Source organism: Pleurodeles waltl, chromosome 12, assembly GCF_031143425.1.
Source record: "Pleurodeles waltl isolate 20211129_DDA chromosome 12, aPleWal1.hap1.20221129, whole genome shotgun sequence".
In the NCBI taxonomy this organism is placed as follows: Eukaryota; Metazoa; Chordata; class Amphibia; order Caudata; family Salamandridae; genus Pleurodeles; species Pleurodeles waltl.
In genome coordinates, this window is record NC_090451.1 from 41,873,356 (window position 1) to 41,896,893 (window position 23,538).

Genomic DNA, 23,538 nt, shown 5'->3' on the forward strand with positions numbered 1-23,538 from the left:
TGAAAATGGTTACACTGATTTTCCATTAGAAATATTTTGGGAAATACTAGCATGCATCAACACATTTTAATAAATGACACTTCATTTGCATCTAATCAGAGAGCATTCTGGGAGCATTATACTTAGCCCTATAGCCTAAACTTTTCCAACATGCGTATACACGTTTTTTTTTTTTTGTACTGGAACCAACGTCAGTAGTGAAGTGTGACCTTAAAACATTTATTTACAGCACTCACCCTAATAATGAAGGCTTTCAAATAATGAACCATAAATACAAGTTCAAACAGCATTATCTTTTGGAAACACATTACCTCAACTGCAGAGAGTTCCACTCTCTGTAAACAGGCAGCCAAAGGGTTTGTGCTGCAGAGGGTTGGGCCTACTTGTCCCAAGGACAAAGTAAACATAAAAACTTGTTGCCCTTGACCCCAAACAAGATGTCCCGGGCGTCGGGCGATAGGAATTCCACATCCCTGTCCTGTAACAGGGGGGGGGTGCTGGTGGGAGTTGTGTGAGGAGGAGTTGATGTGCTCCCGGAGTACGTCTTTCCTTGCGTTCTTGATTTTTCATCGGTGTGGGCGGTGGTTGCAGCTCCTGAATAAGGCGAGGGCTTCGCTGGTTTGGCTGTTCCTCTATTTTTTTTCCTCCAAACCTCTGCAGGTACGCTTTGAATCTTGGAGTTCGGTGGTGAACCTGCTGGCTTTCTTAGGTACATCTTTGGCTGATGTCAGCCGGAGAAGGGCTAGGGTGTCGGCACATTCGGTGAGGCATGCGTTGAGATTGCACACTGCTGTGTTGTTGGAGGGAGGGATTTGGCGGCGAGTGATGAGGCGAGTTGCTTGTTGATGATTTCGTTCCATTTCTTGTGGGGGTCCTGGAGGTGCAGCTGCTGGGTGCAGTGATTGTGAAGTGTATGCAGCGGTGATCGGTCAAGCCTCGGGTGGGGATGGTCTTGATGGTGATCCGGTTGATTGAGGTGAAGATGGGGTTTAGTGTGTGTCCTGCAACGTGTGTGGGTGCGGAGTCCAGCTGTGGCCGAGGGTGGCGAGGTTGTCGAGTTGAGCAGTGGTGTTTGGGTCAGTGCGGTCCTCCAGGTGGATATTCAGGTCACGAAGCAGCAGGTAGTCGACTGACCCCAGGGGGTAGCAATGTCTACGATGTCATCTATGAACACTGGACAGGGGCTGGGTGGCCTGTACACCAGGAGGCCGGGTGGCCTGTACACCAGGGTGCCGCAGATGGAGGAGTTGTGGTTGGAGTGGACCAGGAAGTGAAGGTGTTCCACGGTGGTGCAGTGTTCTTCTGGGACTGCCTTGACACGTAGTGAGGACTTGTGTACGATGGCGAGTCCTCCGCCGGGGAGGGAGAGCCGGTCCCTCCTTAGGATGCTGTAACCGTTAGAAATGGCGTTGGTGATGTCTGGACACAATGGTCCAGGTCTCGGTAAGGAAGACTATGTCCAGTTGGGTGGTGTCAATCAAGCCCCAGAGTTCGGTGACGTGTTTGTGGAGGGAGCGGATGTTCAGGAGCAGGCTGTTGATGGGGTTGTCGAGGTTGTTGGTATCTTTGTGTGCGGAGAGTACCTTCGGCTTGTTAAGGCTGGCGCTGAAGTTGCAGTTCCTGCGGGTGAAAGGTCCGTGGGTGTCCTTGGGGGAGATGGTGCTGCAGTTTCTGAGACTTCCGGTGTTGAGGTCTCGGAGTTGTAACGGAGGCAGTCCCAGGGGGTGGTTTAATGGATATACAGAGTTCTTGGCCCTGGGCGCGGTCCAGGCATGGACGGGCACAGACCTGCTTGCCTTTGGCGTGCCAGCAGTCACCGTCAGCTGGGGGGAGGTGCTTCTTAGGGAGAGGGGGGCAGAGGAAAGAGAGGAGAAAGGAAAAATGGGAGAATATAGAGAGAAAGGAAGCAAAAGCAAGAATAAAAAAGCGACCGAGAGAAAGAAATACTTGTGATGGCCACTGTACAACCAGGGATGAGGCGCAGGGACGAGCCTGCAGGTGGAGGAGGGCCTCGAACTGAGAGTCAGGAGACTTTCAGTTCGTCCCAGCAAAGGCAGAGGCAGCAGCAGCCAAAGGAGCTGGGGAGGGCAGCAGACGCTAACCAGGAGGTGACATTGTACTGTAATAACACAGCGCAATTGTAGGAAGTTGGCTCTGTATATACTATCTCAAAGTAAGAGATGGTGTGTACAGAGTCCAAGAGTTCCCCTTAGAGGTAAGATAGTGGCAAAATTAGATAATTCTAATGCTCTATTTTGTGGAGCAGTAGGCTTATCAGAGGGTAGTGTTAAGCATTTGTTGTACACACACAGGCAATAAATGACTTAACTCCAGGCCAATAGATTTTATATAGAAAAATATATTTTCTTAATTTATTTTTAGAACCACAAGTTCAGGATTTGAATTAAATACATAAAATGCAAGGTACTCCACACAGGTAAGTTAGGAACTTTGAAATAGAGCAGTAACATACACAGTTTTAGTTAAAATGGCAATTAGCTATTTTAAAAGTGGACACAGTGCAAAAATCAACAGTTCCTGGGGGAGGTAAGTAGTGGTTAGTTTGTCAGGTAAGTAAGGCACTTACAAGTCTCAGTTCCTGGGCATAAGTAGCCCACCGCTGGAGGTTCAAGGCAACCCCAAAATTAACACACCAGCAACTCAGGGCTGGTCAGGTGCAAAGGTCAAAGAGGTGTCCAAAACACATAGGTGCCTATGGAGAACAGGGGTGCTCCGGTTCCAGTCTGCCAGCAGGCAAGTATCTGCATCCTCGGAGGGCAGACCAGGGGAGTTTTGTAGAGCACTGGGGGAGACACAAGTAGGCACACAAAACACACCCTCAGCTACACAAGGGCAGCCAGGTGCAATGTGCAAAGCAGCCGTCAGGTTTTGTATTGGATTCAATGGAGAGACCTGGGGTCACTCAAGCGGTGCAGGAGGGCACAGGGGGGCTTGTCATCGGCTGAGCTAGGCAGAGGGTTGCCTGGGGGTCACAATCTGCACTGAGGTTCGGTTCCTTCTGGTCCTGGGGGCTGCAGGTGCAGTGCTTGGTCCAGGCGTCGGGTTCCTTGTTACAGGCAGTCGCGGTCAGGGGGAGCCTCTGGATTCTCTCTGCATGCATCGCTGTGGGGGGCCAGGGGGGTCATCTCGGGCTACTCACGGGGTCGCATTCGCCTGGGAGTCCTCCCTGTGGTGTTGGTTCTCTGGATCTCGAGCCGGGATGTCGGGTGCAGAGGGTAAAGTCTCACGCTTTCGGCGGGCAGAGTGAAGTCCTTAGAAGTTGCAGGAAAGTTGCAATATTGTTGCTGTTGTTGAGCAGAGCTGCTGCTCACAGGAGTTTCTTGGTCCTTAGGTTCAGGGCAGTCATCTGAGGCTTCAGAGGTCACTGGTCCCTGTCGGATGCGTCGCTGTTGCAGTTTTCTTCGAGTCAGGAGACAGGCCGATAGGGCTGGGGCCAAAGCAGTTGTCATCTCCGTTGTCTCTGTAGGGCTTTCAGGTCAGCAGTCCTTCTTCTTGCTTCAGGTTGCAGGAATCTGATTTCCTCAGTTCTGGGGTACTCCTAAATACTAAATTTAGGGGTGTGTTTAGGTCTGGGGGGCAGTAGCCAATGGCTACTGTCCTGGAGGGTGGCTACACACTCTTTGTGCCTCCTCCCTGAGGGGAGGGGGGCACATCCCTAATCCTACTGGGGGAATCCTCCAAAACTAAGATGGAGGATTTCTAAAGGCAGGGGTCACCTCAGCTCAAGGCACCTTAGGGGCTGTCCTGACCGGTAGGTGACTCCTCCTTGTTTTCCACATTATCTCCTCCAGCCTTGCCACCAAAAGTGGGGGCAGTGGCTGGAGGGACAGGCATCTCCACTAGCTGGGATGCCCTGTGGCACTGTAACAAAAGGGGTGAGCCTTTGAGGCTCACCGCCAGGTGTTACAGTTTCTGCAGGGGGAGGTGAGAAGCACCTTCACCCAGTACAGGCTTTGTTCCTGGCCATAAGAGTGACAAAGGCACTCTCCCCATGTGGCCAGCAACATGTCTGGTTGTGGCAGGCTGGCAGAAACTGGCCAGCCCAACACTAGAAGTCGGATTGGTATTCAGGGGGCATGTCTAAGATGCCCTCTGGGTGCATTTTACCGTAAATTCCACACTGGCATCAGTGTGCATTTTTTGTGCTGAGAAGTTTGATACCAAGCCATTATGGAACTGTGGAGTTCGTGTTTGACAAACTCCCAGACCATATGCTCTTATGGCTACCCTGCACTTACAATGTCCAAGGTTTTGCTTAGACACTGTAGGGGCATAGTGCTCATATGCCCTCTCCTGTGGTATAGTGCACCCTGCCTTAGGGCCTGCTAGAGGGGTGACTTGCCTATGCCACAGGCAGTGTGAGGTTGGCATGGCACTCTGAGGGGAGTGCCATGTCGACTTAGTCATTTTCTCCCCAACAGCACACACAAGCTGTGAGGCAGTGTGCATGTGCTGAGTGAGGGGTCCCCAGGGTGGCATAAGACATGTTGCAGCCTTTAGAGACCTTCCCTGGCATCAGGGCCCTTGGTACCAGGGGTACCATTTACAAGGGACTTATCTGAGTGCCAGGGCTGTGCCAATTGTGGAAGCAAAGGTACAGTTTTGGGAAAGAACACTGGTGCTGGGGGTCTGGTTAGCAGGGTCCCAGCACACTTCCAATCATACCTGGCATCAGCAAAAGGCTAAAAGTCAGGGGGTAACCATGCCAAGCAGGCATTTCCTTACAACAGTTTTTTACACATTTAATTTTTGCTCACTTTGTTGTAAAGAGGCCACTTGGTCCTCTGGATGCATTATTATATTTTTAATAAATAATACTTTTTCCCTGAAGTTTGGGAGTGCTGTAATTATCTCTTGAGAGAGAAAAACGTTTGCTTCTCTGCACACCGAATTATGGCTATTATACTTGTGCCATTAATAACTTCAGTTAGTACAGTGAATCCAGCCAGCACTCCCTACCCAAAGACATGTGTAGCAAGTATTTTCTTCCTTAATTACAAATGTGTTAAAGATAAAGAACTCCTAACACTAGATGATAAAATAATAAATAATTTTACATTTTGTAAGTAAAGCTTTGCTTTTTTTTCTTTTCCTACAGATGAAAAATGGACTTTATTCCGAATGAGATTTTCAAAGATTTGATGATTGATCTGGTTGGAAAATATAAAGGACCACCAATAGCTCCTTCTGACGTGCAAGGTACTATCCATTACGGGTCTTGATTGACTCATTCATGCAAGGCAATTACAGTTTGTAACAGGGTGTGTAAATGTGTAAGCAACATCACTGACCTGTTAAAACTTCAAACTTCCTCTAGACAAATACAGCTCTTTCTCGGGGGACTATTGTTGGACACCCCACTTCTTACCTGCCTTTCTTTTGTGCTCTCTGTCCTTGGCCTCCACTGACTCTTTCTCTCAAATTCAGTTATTGTTCCTGAGCATGTGTGAAAAGAAGGACGAGAGATGGTGGCAGGACTCTCCACAGCTCAAGTGGATCCCAGTTTGCATCCTTCTCCCCGATTCACTCTTAGTCTGATGTCTGCCTCTCTTCATCTCCAGGTCTCTCTTTAATCAGAGCTGACCATACCACGCTCTTCTTCCCTTCCCCCTTTCCCCCCTCAATCAGTAATTAGATTTGTTAAGTGTACTAATCCAGGTGCTGTTGTTGCTTCTAAAGTATCAGTCGAATGACCACATCTTGAGATCTCTTCTGAACTCCTGAATGGAGGGGGGTGCTCCTAGGTTGGTGAGAGAGGCTGCTCCATACCTTTGCTGCTAGGTAGGAAAGAGAGTGATCACCGAAGGTGCAGGGGTGAATTTGAGGTGTGTTTGTGAGAGAGAGCGAGGCGGAGTGAAGGAGTCTGAAGGAGTGGTGGAAATTCAGGCAGTGGTTGAGGCAAGCTAGTCCTAGGTCATGTAGGGATTTGTACACAAATGTCAGGAGCTTGAAGTGGTATTGTTTGTGTACGTGGAGCCAATGGAAGTTTCTTAGGTGGGGAGTGATATACGTTTGCTTTGAGAAGTCTAGGATGAGTCTCGCGGCTGAGTTCTGGATGATCTGAAGTCTTTTCATGAGTGTAGTGGTGAGTCCGGCGTAGAGCGTTTTGCCATAGTCTAGTTGGCTGGTTATGAGGGCATGTGTCTGGTGCTGAGAGGGAGCCATTTGAAGAATGAGGTTGAGGAAGCAGGAGGTAGAGACTGCATTGACCTGGAACTTCATGTTGAGATTGTTGTCTGTTATGATACCTAGGTTTCTGGGGGGTGGAGATCCCAATTAGTCTGGCCAAGAGTCGTTGTCCCAGGGTGAAGTGGGTGTTACCAAACAGTAGTACCTCAGTTTTGTCGCTGTTGAGTTTGAGGCATCTCTCGCTCATCCTTATTGCCATGCTGTTCATGCAGTTCTGGAAGTAGTTGTGGAGGGGTCTTGGGAAAGGGAAAGGATGAGCGTTGTGTCATCCGTGTAGCAGATTATGTTGAGTCTGTGGTTTCTGATGATGTTGGCCAGGCGGTTCATGTGGGTGTTGAAGAGGGTGGGGCTGAGTGATGATCCCTGGGGGGCGCTGCAAAGGATGACTTTGGGCTTTGAAGTGAAGGGCAGGAGGTGGACTCTCTGTGATTGGCCTAATAGAAAAGAGTCAAATCCATTTCAGGACTTTCCCTCTGATTCGTATTTGGTGGAGACTTGTGAGGCTTAGGGTGGCAGAGTTTCCTTGTTCTAGGATGTGTTGGATATCATCTGTGGCTGCGATCAGGGCAGATTCTGTGCTCTGGTGCTAAAGCTGGATTGTGAAGTGTCCAGGAGATTGTTATCTTCTAAGTAGGTAATGAGCTGTTGGTAACTGGCTTTTTCGAGTACTTTTGCTGGGAATGGGAGTAGGGAGATATGCCTGTAGTTTCTGAGTTTGTTGGGGGTCAGTGGAGGGTTTTTAGAGCAGGGATTTGACTCCTTCATTTTCCCAGTCTTCCAGGTAGGTAGCTGTGCTGATGGAGGAGTTGAGGATGGCGGCAAGTTTGCTGTCAGTGGTGCTGATTCCTAGGCAGAACATGCGGTGAGGGCAGGGGTCTGTGGGGGCTCCAGAGTGTGTGGATGTCATGAGGTCATCTGTGTTCTGCGTGGAGACATGTTTCCAGTTTGTGATCGAACAGTTGGGGGGGGGGGGTCCCGAGGAACTCAAAAAATTGCTGGTGTCTGCAACAGAGGGTTGGGGGTGCAAAGCTTTTGTAGATGGAGGTTACTTTATCCTGGAAGAAGTCGACAGGGGAGTTGCATAAGTTCTGTGAAGGGGTGGTGCAGTGCTCTTAAGACGAAAGGTTGGAGAATTCTTTGACAGTTTTGAAAAGCTCTTTGCTGCAGTTGGAGCTGTTTGTATGTGGTTTGCTTGGGCTTATTTCTTGGCGTCAATAATGCGTGTGTGTTATTGACTGAGTGCAATATTGAAAGCAGATCGGTCAACAGGGTCCTTAGTGGAGCACCACCTTCTTTCGAGCTCCTTGTACCTGCTCTTGGTTTTTCGAAGTTCTGGTGAATACCACCTTGCTTGCTTGGAGCAGTTGTTTGGTTTGCTGGTGGTGAGTGTGTCTGCGCTGTTTGAGATCCATGTGGTGAAGTTTCTGTCTGCAGTGTCCTTGTCTGTTGGGGTGTCTGGATGGTGTGTTTTAGGGGCATTGCACCGTTGGGCTTTAGATATCTTGCCCCAGCTTTGATGGGAGGTACAGGGTGGCCTGGCGGAGAAATGATGGGCTGCATTGAAAATTAAGTGTACGATGAAATGGCCTGTCCAGGTGTGCTCTGAAGTATGGTCATAGGAAATTCTATTGCTAGAGGTGAATATGGGGTTCAGTGTATCCTGCACTGTGCGGGGGTAGGTGACAATTTGGTTAAGTCCAATTATGTTTATGCTCTGCAGGAGATTGGTGGTGTTGGAGTAGTTCGGATCAATGCGTTGGAAGTTCAGATCTCCGAGAATTATGTAGTGTTCTGTGTCAATGGCTTGGGTGACTGTGAGTTTGGGGATGATTTCGCATCAGTTTTGTCATCGACCAGAGGGAAACCAAACCTGCCAGGCAGCCTCTGGTTCAGTGTGAGGCCTTCAGCTACCCCTGTACTCTTAGCAACAGCACTTTGCATGGTGTTGACCAGTATATATAACGTAAAAAGTAAAACTAGAGCCCAAGACTGAAATTGTTGGGTTGGCAAACAACTTGAATGTATTCACGGTATAACACATGACATCAGGTATCTATGTCCATCCCTGTCTGACCATGAAAAAAATGAAGTTGCTTACCTTACACACGCCAGTACCTTTTAGGCCATGTACACATTATCTGAGAGTTTGTAAAAAGATAGGAATGGCTGCTGTGGTGATTTGCCGCAGCAAAGGATTGGGTATTTTTTATTTTAGTGTATGGTTCTGCTCACTGCAGTAAAAACCTTTGTGTTTGTCTGAGCTGTCACATTACCTAGAGTTTTAGCTCTCTGCGGTCATTGAGTTTTTGATGCATCTTTGTGCATGGCATTTAGTATAGTGCAACTCTCCATCAGTCACTCACTAGCAGAGATATTATTCCTGTTGTGGCTCGCTCTCTTCTTGGCATGAACCTTTTCAATTCTCAAGCCTTCTATTATACTTTCTATTTTGCCATCAGATCTACCGTTATCAGAGGCCGAACAAAACAGAACGGATTCTCCAGATGAAGAGCTGTACGCCTGTGAGCCAGATCTTCAAATCGATTACTCCTCCTTGTCAACACAGGATGACTCTCACAAATCTGACAGCCCCACCGACTGTAATAACCAATCATCCACAAATCAATCACAGTCACAGAGCTCTGGTTTCACAAAAGACAGTATCTCACCAGAGCATCTCAAGTGTGATGAATATGTCAGTCCCAATAAGAGTCCAGAACAAATTTACAATAACAAGGAACCCTCACACTTGAATTCTCGAAAAGAGACTTCTTCACTAAAGCATACTGACCATGGACGATCTGGCAGCCCCTCCAAGAGTAAAAAGCAAGACTCAAACAACCGCTCCGTATCTTCGAGCATGAATCAGAGAAAAAATGCTTCATCTCTAAAGCATGCCAGCCATCGACAATCTAGAACCCCTGTTGAGTGTAAGGGGCAAACTTCTGATAGCCGCTCAGGGTTAAGGGGTAGGGATTACAAAAAAGATAATCATTCTTCTGGGCATTCCAAACATCGACAATCTCGCAGCCCCACTGAGATTAAGAAGGAAGCCCCTAGCAGCCGCTCTGAGACCAGGAGCAGTCGAGGGAGTCACAAAGAAGATCATGCTAGCCATTCATCTGAGAAAAAGAAGAATGTAATTTCTGACAACAAGAAAGGTGTAGGGAGTGTGAGCAAGGGAGAGGCAGCTTTAGGGAATAAAATAGAGGATAAGATTAGACCAGAAAAGGGAGACAACAATTTCCAGACTCTGAAAGATAAGATTAATGATCCAAATTTCCTTGTCATATGTGGGGAGCAGCTGATTAAATGGGTTGAACTAGCCAAAGAGCATGATGTCAAAAGTGACTTGGTGCGTAGTAATCTGTACACTGAAACCTTCAGAAATCTTATCACTGCATTTAAATGCAGACCTACCTCAGAGCATCATAAACATTTCTTCTCAAAAGTCGGAGAGGACTTGTGCCACCCCGCCTTTCAGAGACCCAGCTTGGATAGTGAGCTATTGGCAATGTTTCACAAGGGCAACAACTCGGAGGCCAGAGAGTTCTTGAAAAAGATTTACCCTCTTGATAAGGACTTGGAAAAGATCCAGTACCTTATTATGAAAGCCACAATCCCATTATTTTTGATTTGTAATGCGTATGAAGTAGGCAGCAATGCCACATCGCCCAAGCCTGACCTTCGGACTACAGTTTTACCATGTCGTCTTTCCTTGGTTCTCTTGGGTCAGATTTTTTGTCTGATTTCATCTTTGAGGCAGGAGAGGGTTCTGGAAGCTCTTGGTGTACATGGCAAGCCTCCCCAACCTTCACAGTTCCCAAATTTGGACAGCGGGTGTTTGTTTGGAAAAGATTACATGGCCAAGCTTGATTTGTTCATGAAAAAGAGTCTTCTGCCCAGAAAGGACGAGAATACCCTCCAAGCCAACTCCAAAGACGTTGATCCCCAAGGTAAGCAAAGTTTGCTTTCTCTATGTTTAAATATTTTTAAATTGTGTATATTTAAAGTAGGGCATTTTGTGGTCATACATAAGCTAATATACTGCATCATCATCCTGCCACTTTAATTATTCTGGCAGAAAGTATATCAGTTTCCAGCATGCATAGCAGAAGAACCAGAAACACCAAAACGTCAAGGAACCCTCACTATTTTCTCTTTCACAAAACCAATACATATTTTCCTTTTCACTAATGTTGTTGCTGTCCTTTTAACTACAACATTTATGTCCTCTGCTGAAAAGAAAGACATCGTTTTGAAAAGTCTGTTACAACAAATCTTCTGTCTAGCAGGTGGTTATCTTAGTTGTTCAAATAACATGGCTGTCTAACATGATGGCGTTTACATTTGGAAAATGTGGGTTGTAAATTGTTGGACACATTGCAGCTGGCACACCTGACACTGCAAGCAGCTGCAAATGTGGATCTTATTTCAATCTCTTCATGTCATACTTTCTAAAGGCAGACCTTCCTTTCTTCTTTGCTATTCTTCTGTGTTCTTCACATCTCCCTTGCAAGATTTCATCACAATTTTTTTTCCTTACTATTTTTCATCTGTCCTACTAATTTTACTGTTCCCATTATTGGATTATCTCTGAATTCATAAACCGTAGAATAGTCCCACGTGTGTCCATGATTGCGGAACACACTTTTTAAATATATTTACAATTACAGTTTGGAATGCCCAGAGGAGGCAGCTTTTTTGTCTTTATTTTTTTTATTCAATAGCCATTTAAACGTCTTTAATGTATGTTAGTCTGAAACTATAAAGAACACCACAGTCACCCTAAATAAAAAGCAGGAAATGCATCTCCGTGCCTAGGATACAGTAAGAGTAAGTAACCCCTCTTCTAATATTTTCAGAAGCAGCACCTACACCCTTGTGCGCAGCTGGGTCAGTGAGGTTGTTTTTTTTCTTTTTCTGCTCACTAAGCTAGAAATCCCTTAATATTGATGTTTTTTATAGTTGTGTTTGACCTCGAATCTTTCATTCTTTTTTGTACCCTAACTTGAAATCCAATGGCTTTTTAATGAATTTCTTTTCCTCCAATAGGCTCAAGTAGGAGCCTTATTCTACCTTTTTTCTCCAAGCAGTCTTCATCTCTTTCTATTGTTCAGTCACTGCTGTCCCTCTTCTGAAATGGGAAGGGTGTTTAGGGAGGGCCACAACAAAATTGCCAAAAGAGACCCCTCCCAATGGAATGAGGTCTGTGTTTCGATGCAGAACATGCAGAGGGAAGGGGGGGGGATCATTCTTCTTTATCCTCTGGTCATGAACAGCCCCTAGGGTGGTTTAACCTCTTACCTTTGGTGTTAGTCCAGCTGTCATTCTTGCTCGTTATGAGAAGACTAGAGATAAATGCCAAACCGGAGCCTCAAACTGCTCTGTGGTCCAGTGACACCCCCTTACAAAAACAAGCATTATGAGGCGCTGAAGGAGCTTTACGCGAAACCCCTATATCATGAGGTGCAGTGCTCAGAAAACATTATTGTATTGGTACATGCATATCTTCAATGCATGCCAAACAAAATAGTGAAAATATTTAAAGTATAAAAAGATGCAACTGTATAGCAGAACAGGTGGAAGTTTGAAACCTAGGTAGAGAAAACTCAAAGCACCATGCAGAGTAATTGGAAGGATTACTTAAGTTTGCAGAGGATTTCACTGAAACTTTTATGAATATCCAAAACCTAAGGTACTTGTTAGGAACCTGTAAATATTCTCTCAAGATTGGTTGTCAAAAATGAAAACCTTTTCTTAAGGAAACAGATTGCTTCTGTCAGTGTATGTTTCTATTGACAGGTAAGAGAGAGGCAGGATAGATCTACATTGCTATATGGCTGACTGGTGAGTTAGAGCTGTTTGGTAGAAGCCGCATTTTAGCACTAACAGTATAGAAATCGACAGCTCTCTCTAATGAAAACAGTGGACAACGCCAAAGTAGTAATGGTGGACATAGGCTGTCCGATAACAGGGGATATCTGCTGCAGGTGGGTCTGATCAAATTACCGCTTGGGAAGACTATCAGGAGACAAATATGAATATGGTTATAAGAGTGACACCATGCTGGGAAACTTGTACCATTTCTTGTACAAGGCATAGAGGGCAACAAGACAACACAAAATGTAAACCGGACTAAACTAATGCAGCATGGTTCAAAAGCTCTGATGCTGTACACAAGTAACACCAAAAGTAGGCCAAACAAATAGGAAACATTATTTTGTTAACTATCATTAAGGCTAAAAGACATTAGTGTTGCAGACTCTGCATTTAGTAGTATGAACATCAAGCAGAAAACATAGAAATGAGGTTAATAGGCAGTGTAAGCCTGTGCATTAACCTCAGATTGTTCAGGATATGGTTAGAAGGACCCTGCCAGTGACATAGTTTCGGGTTGTCTACATAAATGTGCATAAATTAATTCTGAATGAAGTTAATTTACATAGAACTTCTCCTGAGCATCTGGCATGGATCTGGCCCTTCAGGAATTTATATTGGACATACTGATCCAGCAGTACGCATTAGACATGTTGGAAAAAGTGCACAATGGCCTTCACAGTAAGGCTAAATGCTGCATCAGTGTTATGTGGAAGGGGTGTCTTGTCCTGTTGTCTCAAAGTTCAGTAGTCTTTGTAAATTTGTAAACTATGCGTGTAACTGAGGACCATGGGCTCCTCATCAGTATTTTAATGTACCCTATCAAGTAAATATTTCCTAATTGATTCAAACAAAAAGATAAGATAGTTTCAGTGTGTCTTATTCTAAACAATGCTTTGGGAAAGAAGATGCACTTCTTGAGTGGTGCTTTTCACAAATGACAAAACAATTGACCACAATTCCTAAAAGTTAAAATAAATTGACATGTTGTTTTTTTCTCCTTTAATGACCTACAGTAGATGCAAAAACCCAGGTTTCCATTGAGAAACTTGCTCGATTTGTTGCAGAAATGGGCCTCGGAATGGAAGCATTCAACATTGACAAATTGGCAAGCAATCCAAATTTTTGGTAAGTTGACAGCGTTGTGTGCCTTTATGGTCACAGTTATTGAAGTATTGAAGGGATTGTGCTCTGTAAAAAAAAAGAGTTTTGTCATCTCTTTACTGCTTCGCTGTAATAGTTTGGACCACAAATCTCAAATATTTGCTAATCTAATTAGTTTGTGTAAGAGCTGTTTGTGTTGTAGCCCTGTGTATAATTTTAAAGTATGTGAATTTGGAGTACTGTTCTTTCTGGTGATGCGTACAGATACTGGTGTTGCGAGAGGGCTGATGTTTGCAATGTGGTGAAATATCCATAAAACTATTTGTAGATGGTTTATTGGTTTCATTGCACGAAGAAACATTTCAGAACACTATCAAGATAAGTCAGAGGGTCAGAAGTGGGGCTAGAGGAAGGAAAGCTGTAATGCAGAATACAAATGAATACTTCTAGTCTTTCCTAACAGTGAAGAGTATAGAACTACTTCACTCTGAAAGAGTCATTATTTTTATTTATTTTTTTAATAACAACAACACTGGGATTAATTTCTTAGCTGAAAGTACATCCAGCAATCAAGACTGCAGTGAGGTGGTGGGGGCAGTTCACAAAAAAACCACCTCTTGCGAGAGGTTCATATAAAATGCTGATGTTGTATCTTTGTTGTATAATTTCAGTACTTATCATTTGAGTGTGTTCTAGTTCAGTAACTTCCAACAACCTGCTTTACTGAACAAAGCAAATAAAGACCCTTGTGAGTTGCACCATATAAACAAAAAATATACATGCCTGTTTTCTATGTGCTTGTTTCACAGGTTCCTAAATGCAGACCAGAGTCCAGCTTACAAACTCTATCAGACAAAGTTAGCTGAATTTAGAAAATTGTTTAATTCCTCTCTGTCTGACACGCAACAAGATACCAAACAATCACTGCCTGCATCCCCGCAACCCTTTAACACCGGAGGTGGGTCATCTGCCAACCTATCAACAGACTGTTTCACTGCCCCACTTCTCCCTCCCCCACGAAAAAGAAGATCGGGACAGAATGATCTCCCAGTACCCACCAAAAAGACTGTTCAAGACGAGACCCTGAAAGGCAAGTATTTCTATACCCAAAGAAAACGAATGCCTGCTTCATCCCTTGCTGTTATGAAACATCTCTTGCGTGTCCCATGTTTTCCTTACTGGCTCTAGATTTGGCTTACAGTGTCCCTTTTGCTTTGTAATGCCATTTTTCGTTGCTTATTTTAGGCTTCTATTTATCACTTACATTATGCCACTTCGGAACAACTATACTTACGTTAGGTTAAAAAAAAAAAAAAAAAAATAAGGGTGAAAGCTTGTTTTGTGATGCTATAGTTCTTCAACGTTGATATCCGTCATAGATTCAGATGCAACCCTACAGCCTCCCTAATCCAACATTTTTTCTTACTTTTTCTTTCCCCCAACCACGTCTGCTATGAAAACCTGAAAGAGCTGAGGATAGGCATGGACAGGAGAGATGGTAAAGAAGGTCCAGGCGATTGAGAAATTAGAGGCAAAGTAGTAGAACACTTGTCAGACCTGTAGCATCGTTACACCAGCGATCAGTCACGCAGAGATTGTTTCTGTGCAGATAAAAACAGTTCAAAATAGAAGCTCATGATCAGCCATGTCCTATAGCATGTGTAAGCCTGCTGGCTTTTGAAGCAGGTTCTGTCTTGCATTTTCTCTATTTGAACTGTGCCTTGCACATGTCATTTGCATTGGTTCTTGACCCTGTAAATGTTTTAGTACAATTTCATTTATCCCATGATGTATCAGAGGTCTCAAACCAGACTTCACTGTGGTGCCTCAGTTGTCTTTGTACCTGGGTTTCTTTCAGATTAGGTTCCTTTCGATTCTTCAGTAGGTATTTAGGACAAACCTGTATTAAATCCAGCCGGTAGCTTCCACAAGGGATTCATTTTTAAAGGGTACTTTGTAGAGACTTACATCAGGGTTCTCCTTTCCAACATCCTCCTCCAGGTCTTATTTGGTCCAGGCCAATTCCTTCTGGGTTTCTCTCTTAGTTTATATTTTAACTCCTCTCTTTAACTTACCTGCAAACATTGCCTTGTATTTCTTTAAAGTTACATCACTGTATTTGTTTTTTTTTTCTTCAAAGTTATAGCTCCCAGTTATGATTGGATGTTTAGTTTATTTTGTGCTATTTACTTTGACTGGATAGATCTGAGTAAAGTACTCAAATGAGTGACTTGGTTATCCAGTTGACATGGATCAGTACTGCAGAGTCTGGGCCATTAGTGGTAAGAAGTCACTGCCAACTAACCACTGATTGCCGGGAAACCAAAGCGTCACACAGAAGACCTGCCAGAGACCAAAATATGAGATTACAAATGGAGGAGAGAAGCAATGCTCCAAACATCCACAATGGTAGCGTCCTTGTGGAAGTTGGACACTATGTGGTCAGTGTTGGAGATATTTCCAATCAAGTGTTACTTTCCTTCTGTAACTCTGCTAAGCTTCATTGCAGATTGAGACATCTAGTGTCAATGCAAATGGCACACCTCATTCAGAAACAGATGGTGAGGCCTCTAAGAAATAACCTTTTTGTAGTGTTATATTGTTGGGCCTTGCCCTTTTTGCAGGGTCATCACCAACCGTTTTGCCTTTATCCTCCTTTTTTTGTGACCTTTTTATTGGCTCTAGGACTACGCAGGGACCCAGAGACGTTTTTTCTGTCACAGTGGGAGCCGTGTGCGCCCCTTCTTCCCTTTGGGGTGTTGGGGGACAATCCTGTTTTGTCGGAGCATTGGATTGCTGGAACTTTTGGTGGGAAGGGGCGGAGTCCTCATCGGAGGCCCCAACCCTGCCATATTTGTTTGTGCCAAAGCATTGCCGTACATCCTATAGTAGCGATCTGGATCATCCCGAGATTACTGAATTGGTGAAGGACCCACGGGGTGAGGGGTGTTCTGTAGTGGTCTATGTGTATTTCTACCCCTGGTGTTTTTACTGTGTCTCATGCCTTGATGAGTAACGCTGTCTCCTGGTTGGAGCCGCACATATATTTCAGTGATTACATTGTAGGCATTGGGAGGGTGTGCTTTGGGTATGACCTGTATTAGAGACAGTAATGTTTCATGACAAATGTCTTATGCAGATGTTTTATAGTACCTGTGCTTGTTCCCTTTTATTGGCATGTATGATAAGGCCTGATATGACTGGTGTCATTCGGGAAGGTTTTCATTCTATGTGCATTTACCTTGGTGATACTGTTTTACCTGACACTGGCAACATGGAAATGCTTCTCCGCATTTGTGCATTCAGAATAATGATGATCTGACAACTGCTTATTTTTCAGAATACAAGTAACTTATGGGTTTACCTGATTACTGGCTGCCTTCGCACAGTACTTGTAACCCATGTGATATTCTGATGACTACTTGTGTAGCAGGGTATTACTGATACATATAATTTTTGGTAATATTATGTTTTTTGCAATACAGTTTATTTTATTTAACTGGTTGTGGAGTCTCCGTTGTGGTGTACTAACTGGGTAACGTGCTGTGTGTGTTGTGCAAACGCTTTACACATTGCCTCTGGGATAAGCCTGACTATCCGTGCCAAGCTACCAAGGGGGTGAGCAGGGGTTATCTTGAATATGTAGCTCTCCTACCCTGACTAGAATGGTGGTTCATACCTGGCTGAGGTATATACCCGAGCCAACCAGGATCCCCATTTTTAACATATATTAACAGCTAAATTCGAATTGTGAAACTAGTTTGCCTTTGCCAGTAAGAAATTGTGACCCTGCCTCCTGCGCAGTTGCTACTTTAAGCACCTTCTTGAGTAAGATCTTATTACAAACTATTTATTGTATTTACGAGCTAGGCCCTAAACATTCTAGAACTCTGAACCCAATGGCTAACTTTAGCCTATGGAGAACTACTTAGGTCTACAAGGTGTTCTTCAGGTATTAGTAGTTTATTTACTTTTGTACAGTCGTTGGGACAGTGGTGCCAGACACTGAAAAAGAAAATATTCAGTTAAAAAGGCGTCCTCCTTAATGTTTCTGCAGCTCTGAGTGCAAGGCTCAGAAACTCAGTAGGTTGAAGATCCTACAGTCGGGCTCCCAGCAAAAGCACACACACAAACAGTAAGTCAGAACAGCACAGCCCAAAACTGGAACATTCCTAGAACAAGGACCCCACCTTTGTCACAGTGGTCTGGTTACAAAAGGCAAATTCTTCACAATGTCTCAAATCTGCATAATGAAGCTACCGGGTGTCCAGTAGCCAGTGTACAGCAGAGCACGGTTCAAGTTAGATTACAAAGAATGTGCAGGTTGCCAGCTGTTCGACATCCTGAAAAGAAACCATTATTATGGACTTGCGCAGGGCGACCCTTATTGGCTGAGGTGTTGCAATAATAAACCTAAAAGCTCTCTTTTGTGGTAGTGTGTGTGGGCAGTTAGGCTTACCAGAGGATAATGTTAAGCATTTATTACACACACAGTGCCAGTAAGCGAGACGCATGATCAATAAAGATATCCACTACCAATTTATAAAAATAACACAGATATGAATTTAGTACCAAGATCATCAGAATCGGGTAAGTTCTTTTTAAGTTAGCAGTTTTGAAGCATACAGCAAATACACTTACATTGACTTTAATGCAGTAATGTTATCCTGTGGGAAAAAAAGCATCTACTGCATACAGGAATTTGGCAACAAATTACATCACTTTTTCTGGTGTTAATGTAAGTATGGGCTGGGCCTAAGGCAGCACCAATAGGTCACTTTGGGAGGCACTGGGGCATCCGTGTGCAGGGGTGCTTTACAGCGTCTCGTGCCCTAATGTTACCCTCTGGAGAAGAAACATACTGCATACTGGTACTTTGCAATGACTTACAGGACTGTTCTTCTGGAGTTAAAGTAAGTATGGAGCAAGGTCTGAGCCAGCACCAACAGGTCACGTTGCGAGGCACTGGAGCATCTGCGTGCAGAGGTGCTTTTTAGCCTCAAGTGCCCTAATCTTATCCTATGGGGAACGGTCCCGTTAGAAAGATGCTGCAAATAGGGAATGAGGGACCAGACCGGGCAAACCCACAGGGGGAGGGCTCAGGTCTTGACGGTCTTGGGCCTGCAGGGACACATTCGATCCTCTTGAACTCTGGCTGGGGGTGGCTTTTGTGAAATGGTGCTTTGTCTGGCAAGGTTCACGCTGCTGAAGACTCAGTTTTGTAGTTGCCTGTGAAAGCAGGCAGTAAACATATATAGAGACCCAACCCAGAAGGGGAAAACTCCCACTGAGACCGATGGAATACGTGGGAGCACTGTTGGAATCAGCGATGTGAATGCTAGAAAAGGATAGGAGTGGTGGGGTCTTGGTAAGTTAAAAATTCCCCCCTCTGGATGATATTACTAGTTTAATATGTCTCACAGCGGTGGTATGATTAAAAAGGGGTGTCAGGAGGGTGGGTATATTATGTACCTGTCCTCCTTACTGGTCTACATGTTTCGGAGTTTACCGCTAAACTTCTCTTTAGGACCAAAGTGATCTCCCTGGTATCACTCCTCGTGCGCTTACCACTAGTGGAAGTACTCTTACTATTTACTGTGGTAAGGTGATATATATAAATTAAATTAAATACTACCCATCAGTGTCAATGTTCTGGGCAAATCTGTGGAAGAAAAGAGAAGATAGAAGACGTAAATGCATCTCTCAGGGGTGGATACCCTTGTCACCGACACCCAACCAAATGGCAGCAGTAGTTCATACATAAAAACGAATACAAGACGTACTACATATAAGAAACACTACAAAACACTTAAAATACGTGAGGCACCTCTAGGAAAACACACGTGGTGCATGCGTGACCTACTTTCAGTGTTTATGCTACCCCCTTTGTTTAGCATATGAAAGCAGGTTAGGACTGGGGGTGCCAATTCTGGAGGGTCTCAAGACCCCATGGGCACCATTTGTCCACTTCTTCTCCGGGCTGTAGGACTCGGGTGCATTGGAGAATTTAGACATTGGGTCACGGCGGTGAAGAGGCTCTTGTGTCTTACTTTTCCTGCCGACAGAGGTTCCAGGCAGGGACTGGCGGGTGGGAGGGGTGATATTACGGTTAAACCCAAAGAGGGGCTCAGTTCTTGAGGGTCTCTGTGTTCTAGAGACACTGTTGCTTCTTCTGGACTGAGGCTGTGGGGCTCGGTGCAGAGGTCTTTGGTCCGGCTGGTCATGGCGGTCAGAGGCACTCAGGTCTTGGTGCCTGCAAGATGCAGGGAAGTAACTCTGCTACTCCATGGGAGATGCTGACTGTTTGGCAAAGTGCTGGCAGTCCTCCCAGGCTTTTGCAGGTCACACAGTGGTAGGATAAGTCGTAGCAATTGTTGGGAGCAGTAGACAGACCGGTAGCATTGGAACCAAGTTATTCACAGGTCCCCAGTTCTTGCTTCTTCGATTCCTCTTTGTCCTTCTTTTGGAGTCAGTCAAATCGGAGGTCCTGACATTGGGGGTGCCATCTAAGTACTGTATTTAAGGGCATTACAGGGAGTATCAGGTAGTAGCCAGTGGGCCATCTACCTTTAAGATGACTACACCCTCTAGATGACAATTTCCTGTGGGAATTGGGCATAGCCCTTGTAGGAAGCTGGCCTGGTGTGTGCTGAACCCCTGTGGTGTGATCACCTTATACCAGGTATCCCCTATTAGTGAGGTGTAGGCAGTGTCTAGAAAGCTAGGGCTCACTAGAGGTAGTGATGAATGAGCAGCCAAGACTTAACTAGGAGGCTTGCCAAGCTTATGCAATACCACTATAGTCACACAGCACTTACACACATGAAAGAACCACTGTGTTACAAAAATAAAGGTACTTTATTATAGTAACACAAATACTAGAATATTAAATATGCAATTCTCCCAACTGGAGGTAAGTAAACACACTATTATATACTGTAACAGGCGAGGTGCTGATCCCGGGTCCGAAGCTCCCGTCGGGGAAGAAAATCGATACCCCCGGGGCACGGAGGAGGATTCCCCTAGAATGACGTATGACGCGGAGGGCGTCATAAAGAGGAAAAGAGAAGACGGACGACAAGAGAGGTCGGAGGAAAAGGAGGAGCCGAGAACGCGGAAGAGCCGAGGAGAGGAAACCACCACCATCCAGGAGCCGGAGGAAGAGCGAGAGAACACCGGGGCAGGAGAGCAGAGCACGAAAAGAGAAACCACCTTCACCCAGGAGCTAAAGGGAGAGGAAGACACCGCCAGCAACGTGATCGAGACGGAGGGAGAGACCCGGAAGGCGGGACGCCTCGAGGACAGGAGGAACCAGTGGGCGACCCCCAACCCGACCGAAGAGAAATCGGGGGACCACCTACTTGCCGGCCGCGCCCCTGGAGGGACGTGGCCCTCCCAGGTACGACTATACCCTGCCTGGCAGACTCTGTCAGGTTGGCTCACAGGGAAAAGAGGGAGGTGGGGGGCGAAAAGGGAGGACGGGGAGGTTTCTTCAAAGGAAGGGCATAGACCTGCAGAGAGAGGGGAAACCCGTTTACTTAACCCACGGACTGGGACACCTCCGGAGAAACCCTAGAAAGAAGAGAAGGGGTTGACCGGGACACAGGGGAGAGAAGGCACAATAAATAAATAGAGAAACCCACCACAACCAGCACCGCCGCCCTACCTGTTTCACCACCCCTACTAACCCCTATCTGACCCTTACCTTAGCCCTACTTCAATTTTCACTTACCTGATTATTTTTTATTTTTTTCCTTTCTTTTGGGGAATACGGGCGACCGGAGGACGGGAAACCAGACCGCCTCAAGACGGAGCCAAGACACCACCAGAGCCTGGAAAGAGAAAAGAAAAGGGGCTTTGAGGAAATAGAAACTAGGGCTGATCTTGTGAAGAGGAACAAGAGAGGACTGGCCAAGATATAAATAAAACAATAATATTCCCTCAATTAGCAGTGCCTGTCGTATTCTTCCAATATCTTGCATATGTCAGATAACGAACCCATTTACAGTGGTGTCAGAAGTGGGATATTGGAACAAGCGACAGGAGAATTCTAGAAGATGGAGGGTGCACCCACAATGGCCGACATGATGCAGCAACTGGCTGAGGGCCAACGCCATCTGCAAATTGTATGGGAGGAACAACAGAAGGCTGCCAAGGTGGAAAGGGAGGCTCTGCAAAATGCACTTAAAAGTCAGGCCACTATCATGGCCAACAATCAGTTGGTACATGACAACGCCATAAAAACTTTGACTGATACCATTGCCGCAACTAGGGTACATCCAAATGTACCGAGTTCCGTTTTGCAGAGATATCAGGAAGGCGAAGATCCCGACGCCTTCTTTACTAACTTTGAACGCGTTGCCCTTTCAGCCACCTGGCCGCAGGACAGATGGGGTCAATATATCGCTCCCTTGTTAACCGGGACACTTCAAGCAGCATATCAAGCGGTTAACCCAGGAGGAACAACGCCCTATCCGGACATCAAGAAGAGTATCCTAGAAAGGGTCGGTTTTGATACAGAACATTATCGGGTTCGCTTCCGGAAGGCCAAGTGGGGCCCCGCTGAGAACCCTCGAGCCTTATATTTCCGGGTCAAAGACCTAGGGCTCAAATGGCTTGGACCCATAGGGACGAATAGGGAAGACGTTATCGAGGCCGTCCTCCTAGAACAATATTTAGATGCCCTACCCACCAATACTCGTAATTGGATCAAGCAACACCCAAACCCCGACACGAATACTACTATTGAGCTGGCCTGCGCTTTCCACCGCTCCCTCGAATTCAAAACACCACTCCCGCGGTTGTTACCTCAACCCGTTAGGCAAAACCCAGGACAATCCGCAGCCACAGGGAAAAGGCTAATAGAGGAACCGGGAAGATTACGAGGGATGGAAAAACCATATGGGCAGCAGCCCCAATGTTTTAGTTGTGGGGAGTGGGGACACATTGCCCGCTTTTGTCCTTTGAAGGCCGGGAAACCCGAACCCATGGAAATAGGGATTACGAGAGGCCGGGTATTCTACACCGGGGGGAAAGAAACTCAATACAAAAAAATAGTGTCCATTAATGGAAGGGATACGTTGGCGCTCATCGACTCCGGATGTAGCCAGTCCGTAATTAGAGCGGACCTAATTACTGAGCATAACCTTGATCCGGATTTCACGGTATCCATATGCTGTATTCATGGGGAAACAAGGGAATACCCCCTAATATGGACTACCCTTTTTTGGGAAGGAAAAGAGACCCCCATACGGCTGGGGGTAGTTGAAGGTTTGGTGGAAGAAGCCATCTTAGGAACAGACTTTAAAGACTTTCCGATCCTCTTAGACAGCACACAGAGTAAGAATGACCTGGATGCCTGGTTGGGAAGTGCCCCTTTTTCTGAACTAAACATACCAACCCCGGTGATCCGCTATAAACCCACTAAAAGAGAGAAACGAGAAGCCAGGAAGTCCTATGAAAGAGGAGATATGAACCACGATAGTCTTAATGCACAGGTACTCGCCCTCGTTGGTCTTCCACCCTTCCGCTGTAGTCAAAGAGACGATCCCAGTCTGATCCATGCCTGGAAAAGCGCCAAACCTCGAACCATAGAGAATAAGGGTCCCTCCTTTATAATAAATAGAAATCTGCTATATCGGGTCACCAGTAACGAGAGAGGGGAAAAGAAACAATTATTGGTTCCCGAACCCTATAGGCAGCAGGTGTTGCTCCTAGCCCATAGTCAGCCGGGGGGTGGTCATTATGGGAGAGAGAAAACCGAGGAGTACCTATTAAGGAAGTTCTATTGGCCTGGGTTTTTTTCTCATATCAGAAAGTTCTGTCAACAATGCCCTAGATGTCAGTTGATCGATCCCGGACCCCAGAAAAAAGCTCCCCTACATCCTCTGCCCATTATTGACGTACCTTTCTCTAGAATAGGAATGGATTTAGTCGGACCACTTCTACCGTCTTCCAAGGGATACCGATATATCCTAGTATTGGTCGACTACGCCTCTAGATATCCGGAAGCTATCCCCCTGAACAGTATTAGCACCAAAAGTGTCGCCAATGCCATGATAAGTTTCTTCTCACGAATAGGGTTTCCCCGAGAAATATTGACGGACCAAGGGACCCAGTTTATGTCCAACCTAATGGCTCAGATCTGTCAAATATTAGGGATACGACAGCTCAGGACAGCGGTTTATCATCCCCAGACAGACGGATTAGTAGAGAGGTACAATCGCACCCTGAAGACCCTCCTGAGAAAGACGATTTCCGAGTCAGGTAAAGATTGGGACAAGAAACTTCCTCTAGTTTTATATGCGGTCAGAACCCATGAACAAGCCTCTACAGGGCATAGTC

At 45.6% G+C, this 23,538-nt stretch overlaps 1 protein-coding gene across 4 annotated transcripts in view; it reads left to right on the forward strand.

The window, feature by feature from the left end:
* Positions 1 to 23,538, forward strand: part of LOC138267441 (SURP and G-patch domain-containing protein 2-like) — a 122,311-nt gene that overhangs the window by 44,152 nt on the left and 54,621 nt on the right. For all 4 annotated transcript variants that reach the window (XM_069216381.1, XM_069216379.1, XM_069216380.1 and 1 more), the window contains 4 exons: positions 5,120 to 5,220; positions 8,670 to 10,166; positions 13,107 to 13,218; positions 14,004 to 14,284. In XM_069216381.1, coding sequence (XP_069072482.1) covers positions 5,127 to 5,220; positions 8,670 to 10,166; positions 13,107 to 13,218; positions 14,004 to 14,284 — 1,984 coding nt within the window. In that variant the 5' untranslated portion in view covers positions 5,120 to 5,126. The remainder of the gene's footprint in view (positions 1 to 5,119; positions 5,221 to 8,669; positions 10,167 to 13,106; positions 13,219 to 14,003; positions 14,285 to 23,538) is intronic.